Below are 13,212 nucleotides of genomic sequence, written 5' to 3'. Positions count from 1 at the left end.
ATTCGCTTAGTCTTTCCCTGGACTCTGTCCTCTCTTTCCATCAACCAGACCTGCCCCCAGGGTGGGAACCAGTTGGTTGCTGGGTGCTCTGTTGCTCTGCTCCCTACAAAGGTCAGAGCACAGAGGGCATTGCACCCACGGCATGGAGTGATCGGCAAAGAGTGACCTTGGGAAGCACACAGCCACAGGGGTGGCAGAGAGCGTCCCGACACCTGCCTAGCTAGGGAGGTACCTTAAAACATTGATGGTTTTAGCTGAAGGGGCCTCATCTGTCACCTCCACCGCATCCTCGTCATCAAAATACTCCTGGTAGATGTCAATGGCATTATTCTGCTTGATGCAGTGCTCCATGATCTGAGGAGAAAACATCAGGAGTTCTTAGCAGGAAAGAGAGGTACCTGCAGCCTGACCAGGCTGAGATGGCAAGAAATATCTAATGGTCTTTCCCAACCTTCCAGCCCGTTGCATTTTCAGTGGGGGCAGCATTGCTTCCAAGGGAAAATTGGTCTTGGAGGGTGAAATATTACTTTTCATGCATAAAGCACAGATATACATATAGTACATAAAGAAATACGCCAATGGTATTAAAATTTCATGGGGGAGGCAATTAGGAAAAACATGAAAAGACTCGTTGGGGGACAACAATGAAAAAAAGGTGAGGAAACACGCCTCCAGTCGCACAGAACTGGTAATCGCTCCATATACAGCACCAATCTTCTGCTTCCGCCATCCAGAAGGCCCTCTCCATTTTTCCAAATGTCCACCAAGGAAAAACCTCAAGCTCAGGTGTCTCCTCTTCCAGGAAGCCTTCCCTGATCCCTTCAGTGGGAAACTGAATCTCCCTCTTTACGGAGCAAAATGGCAAGAGTCATCCCTCATAGAATGTCTTTCTACATTACACGGTGATATCTCTGTATTTGTCTCTGACCTCCAGTGGATTATGATAAACTCTTTGGGGCAGGGTGCATGTTTTTTATTTTATTTTTTGAATTTTATTTTTTGCCATCTCTCCTGTGCCTGGCAGAGACTACAGGCTCAGTCCAAATGTGCCGAATGAATGAATGATCCCTGCCGGCACTCAGCTCCTGGGTGGGGTTCTTTGGAGTCCTTCTTGCTCAAGGGGAGCACCTGTCAGACTCCTCCTCAATCCTGTTCAGCCCTGGTACCTTCCCATCTTCCCCTTTGGTCTGTTGTTGTGGACTGGTCTGCCTGCTCCCAGACAGAAGGTTCCTTAAGGTACCTAGCGATGTTTGTCCGCGTAGTGGCAGGAGCAGAGCCTGGGGCCAGGCAGGTGGGGCACCGCAGTGATGGAAGCCTTACCGAGCCAAGCTGCGTGATGGCGTTGATGTAGTTCTCGTCCTTCTCCACCTTCTTCCGGAACCGGATCGTCTGCTCCAGCTCCAGGGGGTTCACATCCTTGGGCCAGCCCCCCTCCACGTGGTTAATCCCCCGGGACTCCATCTCAAACCGCTCTGTGTTGACCTACACAAAGCCCCAGGTGAGAAGATATCTGCCTGCCCCGGGTGTAAACATTAGGCCATGTCCGCAAACCAGGATCCTGGGGCTGCCTGCTCATGGGCCCTGAGCACACAGGGAGGGATCAGCGAGGTGCTCCTGGCCAAAGCCACTTTCAGGTTCCGGCAAGGAACTTTGTGGTTCTCGGGGTGGGGGGGGTCCCGGGTAGCCACGGAAGTGCCACCCTATGGAGCTAGCAGCTTCGAAGCTGATGCCTCTGGCCGTGGAAAATCCAGTTCTGACTTTATCGAAACCCTAATGCACCAGAGGAGCCCCCCCCGACCCCCTGCCGTCCATTCTGTGCCATCCCAAAGAAAAAGAAGTGACTAGTCCTGCTCTGCCTTACCATTTGCAGTGTCACAGGATTCGAAACACAGAAATGATGAAAAGTTGGGGATTACTTTGCCTGTTCTCGGTAGCAGGGAGGATAGTATGTGCAGATAGACTTTTACCCCTTAAACTTGCCACTTTGCTTCCTTTCCATTTGTTCCCCCATTTAAAATATTGTGGTAGGGGCTCCTGGGTGGCTCAGTCGATTAAGCGTCCGACTTCGGCTCAGGTCATGACCTCGCGGTCCGTGAGTTCAAGCCCCGCGTTGGGCTCTGTGCTGACATCTCAGAGCCTGGAGCCTGTTTCAGATTCTGTGTCTCCCTCTCTCTGACCCTCCCCTGTTCATGCTCTGTCTCTCCCTGTCTCAAAAATAAATAAACGTTAAAAAAAATTAAAAAAAAATAAAATAAAAGATTGTGGTAAAAGACATACAATATAAAACCTCCCATTTTAACCATTAAAAATTTTTTTTAATGTTTATTTATTTTTGAGACAAAGAGAGAACATGAGCAGAGGAGGGGCAGAGAGAGAGGGAGACACAGAATCCCAAGCAGGCTCCAGGCTCTGAGCTGTCAGCACAGAGCCCGACACGGGGCTTGAACTCACGAGCTGTGAGATCATGACCTGAGCCGAAGTCGGACGCTTAACCGACTGAGCCACCCAGGCGCCCCCCCATTTTAACCATTTAAAAATGTACGATTCTGTGGCATGAAGGACAATTCATACTGTTAGGCAACCACCAACACTGTCTAGTTCCAGAACTTTTTCATCACCCTAAGTGGAGCCCCCAAAGCCATTAAGCGGTCACCCCCCTCCTCTTTTCCTTTCTAAGCCAGCGCTCACGAAAGCTCTAAGTCGTCCCAGGATGGAGATGTGGCAGGAGACCCCAGCACGTGTGGCCTTCGCGGTGGCCATCCTGTTGAGTCAGCCACACTGTGGACAAAATCGCCCCGGTCCCCATGACAGCAATTAGCCCTGGGAGAGCAAGAGACTCAGTGTGTTTAAACCGTGAGTTATTGGAACCTCCCACAACGTGTTTTGGCCGAATCAAGTGTGATTTTCACCCGGATGATTTGGGACATGACAAAGCGGGTTCTTCTCTCCTGGAAACTAGTTTTGTCTCCGCAGTGCCTGGCATAGTCCAAGGCGGATCGCAGGCTCTAGACAGGCAGGGAGCTCCGACTGCAGTGTGACGCCCAGTTCTCTCATCACATCATCATCCCCTCTGACCAGAACTTTCCACGGCACCCTTTCCTTTCCACCAGCTGGGCAGGCGCCTGCCGATCTGAATCTTTGCCCCCTCAGGATACCTCTCCCAGCTGTACCATATGCCTAAGACGACTTAGAGGTGAGACCAGAGCCCATGGGAGAGAGAACATCTTGATTCCCATTCACCTGGCCCAGGGAGTGGCTGGTGCTGGGTCTTCTCCTGCCCCAGGCACCGTGGTGGGTCGTGGGGGCGTCTCTGTCCTCATACTTCCAGCATCCGCCCTGGGCCATTCTAACTGGCTTCCAGTCACCCAGATGGAGCCACCCAGTCCCACTGACCACCCTGGCTGGCCACTCTGCCAGACCCCACCTTCACTGGCCCAGGCCCCGGGGCCAGGGACCCACCTCATGTTCTGACATGCTGGTGGAGCACTGGATGCCCGTGTCCACGGGGTTCCGCTCCACGAACTGCTCGGCCAGCTCAGGGTTGGGCGGGATGTTGATGTTCAGCTCGGCCTGGCGGTCGGAGAAGTTGCATTGCTTCCCGAACTCGCTTCGCTTCTTGACATACACGTACACGATCTCCATGGTCCCGGCTGCTGCAGGGGCAGAGGGAGGGTGTGAGGGAAGGGGCCCCACCTGGCTGCTTCCCTGTCCCCCCGGGCCTCACCGGGGGTGGCTTCCAGGTTCCTAGTCTGGTTGGAGGGGAAGGGTCCTAGGAGATTTGTTCAGAAGCTGTGTCTGCACTTTTAAAAAATCATTTATTGGGGCGCTCGGGTGGCTCATTTGGTTGAGCGTCCGACTCTTGATTTGAGCTGGTCATGATCTCAGTTTTGTGAGTTCAAGCCCCGCATCGGGCTCCATGCCGACAGTGCAGAGACTGCTTAGGATTTTCTCTCTCTCCTTTTCTCTCTGCCCCTACTGGGTGCACTCTCTCTCAAAATAAATAAATAAACTTAAAAAATCATTTACGGAAGGGCGCCTGGGTGGCACAGTCGGTTAAGCATCCGACTCTTGATCTCTGCCCAGGTCATGATCTCACGGTTCGTGAGTTCAAGCCCTGCATGGGGCCGTGTGCTGATGGTATGGAGGCTGCTTGGGATCCTGTCTCTCCTCTCTGACCCGTCCTTGCTCATGCTCTCTCTCTCTCTCATAATACACAAATAAACTTAAATAATAAAAGATCATTTATTGAGTACTGAGTACCTGCTAAGCATTATCGTGTTCAGTTCTTGCAACTGCCCTTTGAGGTAGACAATAAAATCACCATTCCACCTTTCAGGAATCTCATACTTAGCGATACCCTGGGTGTCTTGCCCAGGACCACGTACATAGCTAGTAAGCGGTTCAGCTGCTCTGCCTGACTCCAAAGCTCTTACTCACCAAATGATGCAGTTTTTACCCAGCTAACATGTTTACTGGGAGGCAGGGAGAAACAGTCATGGTGATTATGTTGAACTAAATCTCCGGCCACGCCCTGGATCTGACCCTACAGCACACAGATTGGAGAGCCCCAGGCCTCTCTGGAAACTCTCCCACCCAACCACCCGATTGTCCAAAAGGCCACCCACCCCTTCCCAGAGTTCTACTGGGTGCTACCCTTCACCGCTCCTTCACCGCTCGAAGGAGGGCCCTTCCGGAGACTCTCCTCTACATCACTCCGACCGCGATGGGGCTGGGAGTCTGCCTGAGAAGGGGAGAGACTGCCAGACCACTTCCTCCACAGGCAGAATAGTGGGCCTTTGAAAGACTGGTTGGGCAGGGCACAGTGTGGAACTGGAAAGCGGGCTGGGCTGGGCACTGACTTCAAGTTCTGGCCCTGCCACTTGCCAGCTGCTTGACCATGGCTAGGTCACTCTCTCTGCCCCTCTCTGGCTTGTGCTCTCTCTCTCTCAAAATAAATAAACTTAAAAAAAACTAATTACATAGACTTTTCTTTAAAAAATTTTTTTTGACGTTTGTGTGTGTGTGTGTGTGTGAGAGAGAGAGAGAGAGAGACAGAGTGAGAGCCGGGGAGGGGCAGAGAGAGAGAGGGAGACTGAATCCGAAGCAGCCAGGCTCTGAGCTGTCAGCACAGGGCCCGACGTGGGGCTCGAACCCACGAACCGCGAGATCATGACCTGAGCTAAAGTCAGATGCTTAACCGACTGAGCCACCCAGGCGCCCTGAATTACATAGACTTTTCTAGGAATGCATAGGTTTTGTGAATGCCAGACTTCATGCTTTACATTTGTTCTCATAGTTTCCCTTATTTCACCTACTCATTTGGCAAACATTCACTCAAAGCCGAATAATCAAGAAAGCGTGGTACTGGCATCAGAATAGACATATGTATCGATTGAATGGCATTGAGAGTTTAGAAATAGACTTTGATACTTAGGCCAACTGACTTTTGAAAAAGGCACTAAGGCACCTTATCAGAGAAATGACGGTCTCTTCAACAAATGGTGCTGGGCCAACTGGATGTTCCCATGCGAAAGAATGACCGTGGACCCCCTACCTCACACCACACACACAAATTAACGCAAAATGGATCTCAGGCACCAGCGTAAGAGCGAAAACTAAGGAGAGAAACGTAGAGGGAAATCTCCGTGATGCTGATAGGGCAGATTCTTTAGACATGGCATCAGAAGTATGGTCCATAAAAGCAAAAACAATGATAAATTGGACTTCTTTTGAATTAAAAGCTCTGCACCTCAAAAGATAACATCAAGAAAATGAAAAGACAAGCCACAGACTTGGAGGAAATATTGGCATATTGGGTCTGATAAAGGACTTGCATCCAGGATACAGAGACTTGTGGGGTCCCGGGCGCCATGGACTTCAGTTTAGAGGTTCCCTCACTGCATGCTCCCCACACCCCCCCCCAACTCACAATTCTCATTCTACATATGAAGAAACCGATACCCGGAGAGTTCAAACACCTTGTCAAAGGTGGTGGGTCTTAAGTTGAGGCAGAGCGGGGGCCCAGACACGTCTGGCTCTACGGCAGAGTGATTCTTAGCCTTGGCTACACAGAAACTCCCAGAGGGCTTTACAAAATCACAACCCTCAGGTTAAACTGCAGACAAACGAAATCAGAATCTCTCGGCAGTAGGTGTTAAACTCCCGGGTGAATCCTAGCGTACAGCCAGGGTTGAGGAGTACCGATTTAAAGTGAGGGTTCTTAATTTCTCAGCCAGTATGCTCCAAACCTAGGATGTTCGTTCAAACTATGGAGGTTCCCAGGCCCCTCTTGCAAATGTGGACTGTATGTCTGGGGCGGGGCCTGGCAATTTGTGCTTTTCACAATCTGGGTGAATATTACGACCAGACGTGTGTCTAAGCTGCCTCCTCTTACCTCCAAGGCTGCAAGGTGCCAGACCAGTGGGCCCTGGCCACTGGCGCCTGAGATGCAAGGCCAAGAGCTATTGTCACAGCCCAGAAGCACTTGCCTGGAGTGGCCTTGGGCCTTGGAGCCGCTGGGGTAGGAGTGAGGGAGTGAGGGTTATCCTAGGTCCCTTTGCATCCACGTACGATGTTCCTCGAAGGCAGCGTCATCCCAGCCCGCTTCCAGCCCCAGGACTGCTCGACCTGAGTCAGACTCACAGGAAACAAGATCTCCCGCTCTTTCTCCTGGTCTGGAAACTCTCTTGTAACCTGGGAAAGGTAGAGGCCATGGCTCGGACAGCAGAGGATGGGAACAGAAACACAAGTGGCAGAAGTTGCCCCAGTGTGTCCATTCTACATGGGCAAGGATAGGGCCTTGTGAAGACGACGGTCAGTTCTCGCCTTCACCAGTGCCCTGCGGAGGGGCCACAGCGCTGCTCCTGGGCCCCCACAGTGACGACGGGCTGCCTGTCTCTCCTTCTGGTAAAAGACACTTGCTGCAAAAGCCAGTTCTCTGGGGACACAAGGAGGCTTAAGAATGTGAGGAAACTCCAGGGGCGCAAAAATAGCCTCTTTAGCCCAGATCATATGTGAAACAGCTTCGCTTTCCTCCTTGGTGCCTCCCAAGGCCAAGCCAGGGGCGAGAACGGAGGCATTGTTTTCTATCTGGTGGCAGACAGAGGGGACATTTAAAGGCTGGCCCGGTGACGGGAAGACGGCTCATTCAGGGACCCAGAGTGAGCTCTTTCTCCCAAGCCGGCAGGGCCCGAAGATGAATAGCGAGGTCAGAGCAGGGGTCTCAGGAGGTCTCTCCCCACCCTGGTGAGACAGAGGCCGCTGGCTGCAGAGCTGTCTGCCTTTTGGGGGGCGGGGATGGCAGAGGGGGCTTCCAAGGGAGGTGGGGACAGTACTGCTGCTCTTTGGGAGTTTGGGGAGGGGGGTCCCCCACCTGTGGGAACCTAGAGACCCAGGGGCAAGCGGGACTCTGCAGCGAGTCCCAAACATAAGAACACGTCTGGCTGGGGACGTGCTGGCGTGAACATCAAAACTGCAACCGTCTCCCGCGTGCCAGGACGGTCAGACTGGGACCTCCAGCAGTTAACAAAAACTCCTCTCGCGTAATGATGAGGCGCACCGTGATTCCTGGAAAGAACTTCCCTCGACTTAAGAGAAAGTGTGTTTTCCAAGCTTGGGTGGGGCTGAGGGAGCCGCGGGGCGGAGGGGCTCCGTTTGGGAGCTTAGTGTAGAGGCAAGAGGAAGGTGGCTGGCCTTCCCTCCGCGCTGGACTCCACGCGGTATAGACACGAGAACATTTTCCTCTTCCTTGTGGTCCCTGGGGCAGCCCTTAGTCTTTGTGCCTGGGACTGATGGCCTCTATGTGGCCTCTATGTGGCCTCTATGTGCCCCTCGCTGGGCAGAGGAACACAGGTGGAGAGCTTCCTTCCCTCTTTCTTATGTCCTTGTGCACCTTCTGGAATATGGGGTCCTTCAAATGAGACAGACCTCGCTAGGAATCCACCCTGCCCTCCCTCACCAGGGCATCCCACCAGGGCAATGCTAGGCACACTGAGGTCCACCTGGGGTGAGCTCCAGGTGGAGGGGGAGGACAGGCAGAGGTGGGAGGAGGTCCCCAGAACCAAAGGGTGCTGTGTTGGTGGTAACCTGCTCTCCCCACTACAACACTGTCTCCTTGAGGGCAGACTGTGGTCTTTTCATCCATCGTCATCCCCAGTGCCTGGTGTAAGAAGGAGCCCAACACTCCCACTGTGAGCATGCTGAGGGCCAGCAGGGTCCCAGGGCTCTCTCCTAGAACTTTCTCTCCCCTCCTCTTCCTTTTCTGATTGGAAAAACAAAGCAGAGCTAGAGGTGAGAGGGGGAAATCACAGGGTCTGAACACCCGAGAATGCACTTCTGTGGTTCAAGAGTGTGATCAACTTTGAACGTGTTGCAGGAAGGTGAAACTAAGCGTGTGACCTTGAACGTGGTATCCCAGTGGGCATAAGGAGCGCCTGGGCGGCCCAGTCCTTTAAAAGCATCCGACTCTTGATTTCGGCTCAGGTCGTGATCTCACGGTTTGTGGACTCGAACCCTGCATCCAGCTCTGTGCTGACAGCACGGGGCCTGCTTGGGATTCTGTCTCCCTCTCTCTCTCTGCCCCTCCCCTGCTCGTTTTCTCTCTCTCAAAATAAAACTAAACTAAAAAAAAAAAAATGTCCCCCTCAGGTTGAGGAGTAAATAAAATCATGCATTTTAGGGGACCTGCTGCCTAGTCTGTGCTCAGTAATTTTGAATTCCCTTCCCTCCTTTCTTATGAGAAAACCCACCTCCCTCCAGTTCAGCCCAGACTCTACTTTCCCGCCAGCCAGCTGTGAACCCTTTAGAGGTCTCCCTCCCTCCAAGAGACCCGGGGGATCAGGGCCAGACCGACTGGGAGCAGGGGGTGTAGGAGGCAAGGTGACCAGAACCTGCGTGGTCCGGTGAGTCGCGAGGACTGAGGGCAGCCGGGAGGAATGGGGCGCGGACACCTGGCCCCCCACCCTCCGGCAGAGCTGTCCCAGGAGGCTGCCCCCACGGGGAGTCTCTGGCACTGTCGCTGATTATTACCCTCAGGGGCTCCCTGCTTCACTCTCCTCTCCTCCTCAGCCTCGGCCTCCTCCCGGCCCGCGCCCTTACCCTCGTCCGCTCGCTCGCGTCGCCGCCTGGCCGCAGGGGAAGCACCTGAGCCCCCGCCACCGGGCTTCGCCAACGGCTCCGAGGTACGGCGTTTACCCGTTGCCTAGCAACCCCTCGGCTGGGCCTGGACGCGGGGCGGAGGGCTCCCCAGAGCACGTGACTGCCCATCCCGCTGCATCGGAAGCACTCCCTCTTGTGGAAGTCTCCAGAGTCGGGAGAAAAATTAACCAAGCCAATCAAACACTGGCAAGAGTAGACGTTTGTGTCATCTCTGCGAAGGTGCTTACCCAAGTCTACAAAAAACGCACCGGGCAAGATCCTGAGACGATGCAAACTATTGTAGACAGCGCCTCGGAAGTCATGCGCCGTGGTTGGTGATGTCGGGCTCTGCTACTTATTTCCCTGTCGCCTGGCAGGTTGTCTTCCTGTCCCTTCCGTCGGGTCCCTCAACCACTCACTGGGAATTAAAACCCCCCAGTCGCCCCTGTGCTACCCTATCCCGGGCACCTCGTGCAATAACCAAGCCCCGGAAAGTGGGGCGGGGTGTTTCCACAGCTTAGGGGCTGGTTGTAAACAGGCAGTAAGTGTTCACGGAATGCATGAATGAATGCGATGCAGTTTCTCCTGGGGTTAAGGCAATGAAGCGAGATAATGTAAACGGGGAGCGGGGTATGGGAGGGGGGGGGGCTAGCTCACGTGGGTTTGAATCCCAGCTGGGCCATTTACTGATCGTATGACCTTGGGAGAGTTACTAAGACTCAACCTTCTTTAAAAAAATTTTTTTTTTTTAATGTTTGTTTATTTTTGAAAGAGAGAGAGAGAGGGTGCACGAGCGGGGGAGGGGTGGGGGGGAGACAGGGGAGGTAACAGCAGACAGCCCGTGTCGGGGTCAAACTCAAGAACTGTGAGATTGTGACCTGAGCTGAAGTTGGACGCTCAACCAACTGAGCCACCCAGGTGCCCCGAGACTCCTGGGGCGGACAGTGACAGAACTGGGAGACACAACTGAGACAACACAGCAGGGTGCCCATGGCTGTCAGCTCTGGACTTCCCATCTCGGGGAATCAGGCTAACCAAGTTTAGGGATGGGTGCTGGAGATCCGGAGGGGGGTAGACAGGGGATGTGTCAGCCCCCAAAGTGGGATTTGGGGTTGGAACTGGTCTTGACAAATGGTGATAAGTCGCAGGGGAAGGCGTGGGGAGAGCATTCCAGATTGGGGGGAGGGCATGGTGTATGCAAGGGAGGGGCATTTGTGATGGAAGAAAGACATTTGGGGGAGGTTGACGCATCATTGTGGCAGGAGTTGACAGTCCCTGTAGGGGAGAAAATCAGAGAGGAATTTGCAAAGGCCAGCTGGGGCCGGTTTGTGGGGTGTCCTGAGAGGAAGGCTGAGGCATCTGGACAGCTCCCTGTGGGTTTTTGGAGCTGTCAGATTACAGGAAGAAAGCAAATGTCCCCGACTCTGGCTCCCCAACTTCTCCATAGTGTGTCTTCGCCACTAGTCACCTGCCTTTAACTGGGCAGGTGCAACAGAATTCCCAGCACGATGGCACTTTGCCCAAACATACTAACAAGCCCCACAGTGACGGCTGCCACCAACCCCCCCTCCCCTCCCCCCAGCCCTTGCTCCCACCAGCGTCTCTAAGTAAAGGGTTTCCTCCGGGTGGGCGCTGAGGGTGTTGTAGGCGGCTGGGTGCAGGAGCGTCTAAAAGCCCCACCAAACTGGCTTTGTGTGCTCGGAGGCAAATCAGACCCAGACAAAACGTCCAGAAGAAACAGATCGGCTGCACAATGGAGCACTGGCTGGTTGGGGCTGGAAACATAGGCATCCTCCTCCCCCTCCCCCACCCCCAGCCCTGGAAAGAGGAGACCCTCTGTGCACACATTATTCCCTGGGTGGGGAAGTGGGAGCAGCGTACCTGCAGCCACCTTTCTCTTGGGATCGCAGTGATTTATTACAGGTTCCCTCCCCCCATCCTTCCCTGCACTCAGAAGGCCTCCAGTGCTTCCAACAGCCTTGGGCACCTCTGTTCTCTGGCAGAACAGCCGTCACCCCTTGGCAGGTCTGTCTCAGCCGCGCCGGCCGGGAAAGCCAGCATGAGGTCGTATCATTAGGAGTTTGCACAGGGATCCCGTTAAAAACAATTTTCAATTCTCTCTGATCTCTGCCCAATCACAGGGCAAGGGACTCCTGGAATCCCTGGCTGAAGGCGCCCCCCCCCATGTCCCCCCCCCCCAGGCCAGTCCACGATCCATTGCACTGCCGTCTACCCCCACCTGTTCTTTTTCCGATTTTTTTCTATCAGGGTAAAATACGCAGAACACAAAATGTATCACCTTAACCATATTTAAGAGTTCAGTTCAGCAGCATTAAGTGCACTTACAACGTTGGGCCACCGACCATCTCCAGAACTTTTTCATCTTGCATAACTGAAACTCTGTAGCCATGAAACCCTAACTCCCCATTTCCCCCTCCCCCACCTCCTGCCACCCAACAGTCCTACCTTCTGTACCTATGATTTTGACTACTCTCAGCACCTCAGAAGTGGAATCACACGTTGTCTTTTTGTGATTGGCTTATTTCATTCAGCATAATGTCTTCAAGGTTCAGCCAGGTTGTAGCCGGTGTCAGAATTCTCTTCCTTTTGGGGTGCCTGGGTGGCTCAGTCAGGCATCTGACTTCAGCTCAGGTCATGATCTTACAGTTTGAGATCGAACCCTGCATTGGGCTGACAGTGCAGAGCCTGCTTGGAATTCTCTCTTTCTCTCTCTCTCTGCCTCTCCCTCACTTGTGCTCTCTCTCAAAATAAATACATACACTTAAAAAAAAAAAAGAATTTTCAGAGTGCCTGGGCGGCTCAGTCTGTAAGCATCCAACTTCAACTCAGGTCATGATCTCAGGTTCGGGAGTTTGAGCCCCGCGTCGGGCTCTGTGCTGACAGCTCAGAGCCTGGAGCCTGTTTCAGATTCTGTGTCTCCCTCTCTCTGACCCTCCCCCATTCATGCTCTGTCTCTCTCTGTCTCAAAAATAAATAAACATTAAAAAAAATTTTTTTAAAGAATTTTCTTCCTTTTTAAAGACTGAATAATATTCCATTGCATGTATGCATTGCATTTTGTTTATATCCACAGATGGACACTAGGATTGCTTCCGCTTTTTACTACTCTGAATAATGGTGTTGTGAACGTGGATGCACAAACCTCTCTTCAAAAGTGTGCTTTGGGGTGTCTGACTGGCTCAGTCGGTGGAGCTTGTGACTCTTGGTCTCGGGGTTGGGAGTTTGAGCCCCACGTGAGGTGTAAAGATTACTTAAAAATAAAATCTTAATGCCCCTCCCCTGCTCGTGCTCTGTCTCTCTCTCTCTCTGTCTCTCAAAGATAAATAAATATTAAAAAATAAAATAAAATCTTAAAAAGAAACGGTGCTTTCAAATCTTTGGGAAGGAGAATTGCTGGATTCTATGGCAACTTTATCTGCTTAATAGAATTTATTAATTTTTCCAAGAGCCACCATACTGTTTTCTACAACAGCTGTGCCATTTTGCATTCCCATTGATAGAGCACAAGCGTTCCGGTTTCTCCACGTCCTTTCCAACAGTTGTTCCTTCCTGTTTCTTTTTTTTTTTTTTTAATTTTTCTTTTCAACGTTTATTTATTTTGGGGGCAGAGAGAGACGGAGCATGAACGGGGGAGGGGCAGAGAGAGAGGGAGACACAGAATCGGAAACAGGCTCCAGGCTCTGAGCCATCAGCCCAGAGCCTGACGCGGGGCTCGAACTCCCGGACCGCGAGATCGTGACCTGGCTGAAGTCGGACGCTTCACCGACTGCGCCACCCAGGCGCCCCTCCTTCCTGTTTCTTGATAGTTGCCATCCTAATGGATGGGAGGCAGGACTTTACCATAGCTTTGCTTTGCATTTCCCCAGCGATTAGTGATGGGGAACATGTTTTCATGTGCTTCTTGGCTGTTTGTGTGTCTTCTTTGGAGAAATGTCTACACAAATCCTTTGTCCAGTTTTGAATCAGGTTTTATTTTGTTATTGTAGGAGCTCTTTATATATTCTGGATATTAATCCCTTATCAGGTACGTGATCTACAAATATTTTCCCCCATTTT

At 52.5% G+C, this 13,212-nt stretch overlaps 1 protein-coding gene across 5 annotated transcripts in view; it reads right to left on the bottom strand.

Annotated features, from left to right (window-relative positions):
- The window catches only part of DNAI2 (dynein axonemal intermediate chain 2), a 28,041-nt gene extending 18,800 nt beyond the window's left edge, over window positions 1–9,241 (bottom strand). For 2 of the 5 annotated variants that reach the window (XM_003997188.5, XM_019818201.3), the window contains exons 1-4: window positions 9,097–9,241; window positions 3,460–3,653; window positions 1,321–1,482; window positions 233–354 (exon numbers count right to left, since the gene is read on the bottom strand). In XM_003997188.5, the coding sequence (XP_003997237.1) occupies window positions 233–354; window positions 1,321–1,482; window positions 3,460–3,642 (467 nt within the window). In that variant the 5' untranslated portion in view covers window positions 3,643–3,653; window positions 9,097–9,241. Of the gene's footprint in view, window positions 1–232; window positions 355–1,320; window positions 1,483–3,459; window positions 3,654–6,488; window positions 6,686–9,027; window positions 9,047–9,096 lie in introns of those variants that run through there. The other 3 variants (XM_019818199.3, XM_045044412.1, XM_045044411.1) reach the window with 3 other exon arrangements.
- Between the last annotated feature and the right edge of the window lie 3,971 nt (window positions 9,242–13,212).

This window comes from Felis catus, chromosome E1, assembly GCF_018350175.1.
Source record: "Felis catus isolate Fca126 chromosome E1, F.catus_Fca126_mat1.0, whole genome shotgun sequence".
Taxonomy (NCBI): Eukaryota; Metazoa; Chordata; class Mammalia; order Carnivora; family Felidae; genus Felis; species Felis catus.
This window is presented reverse-complemented; position numbering and strand designations above follow the sequence as displayed.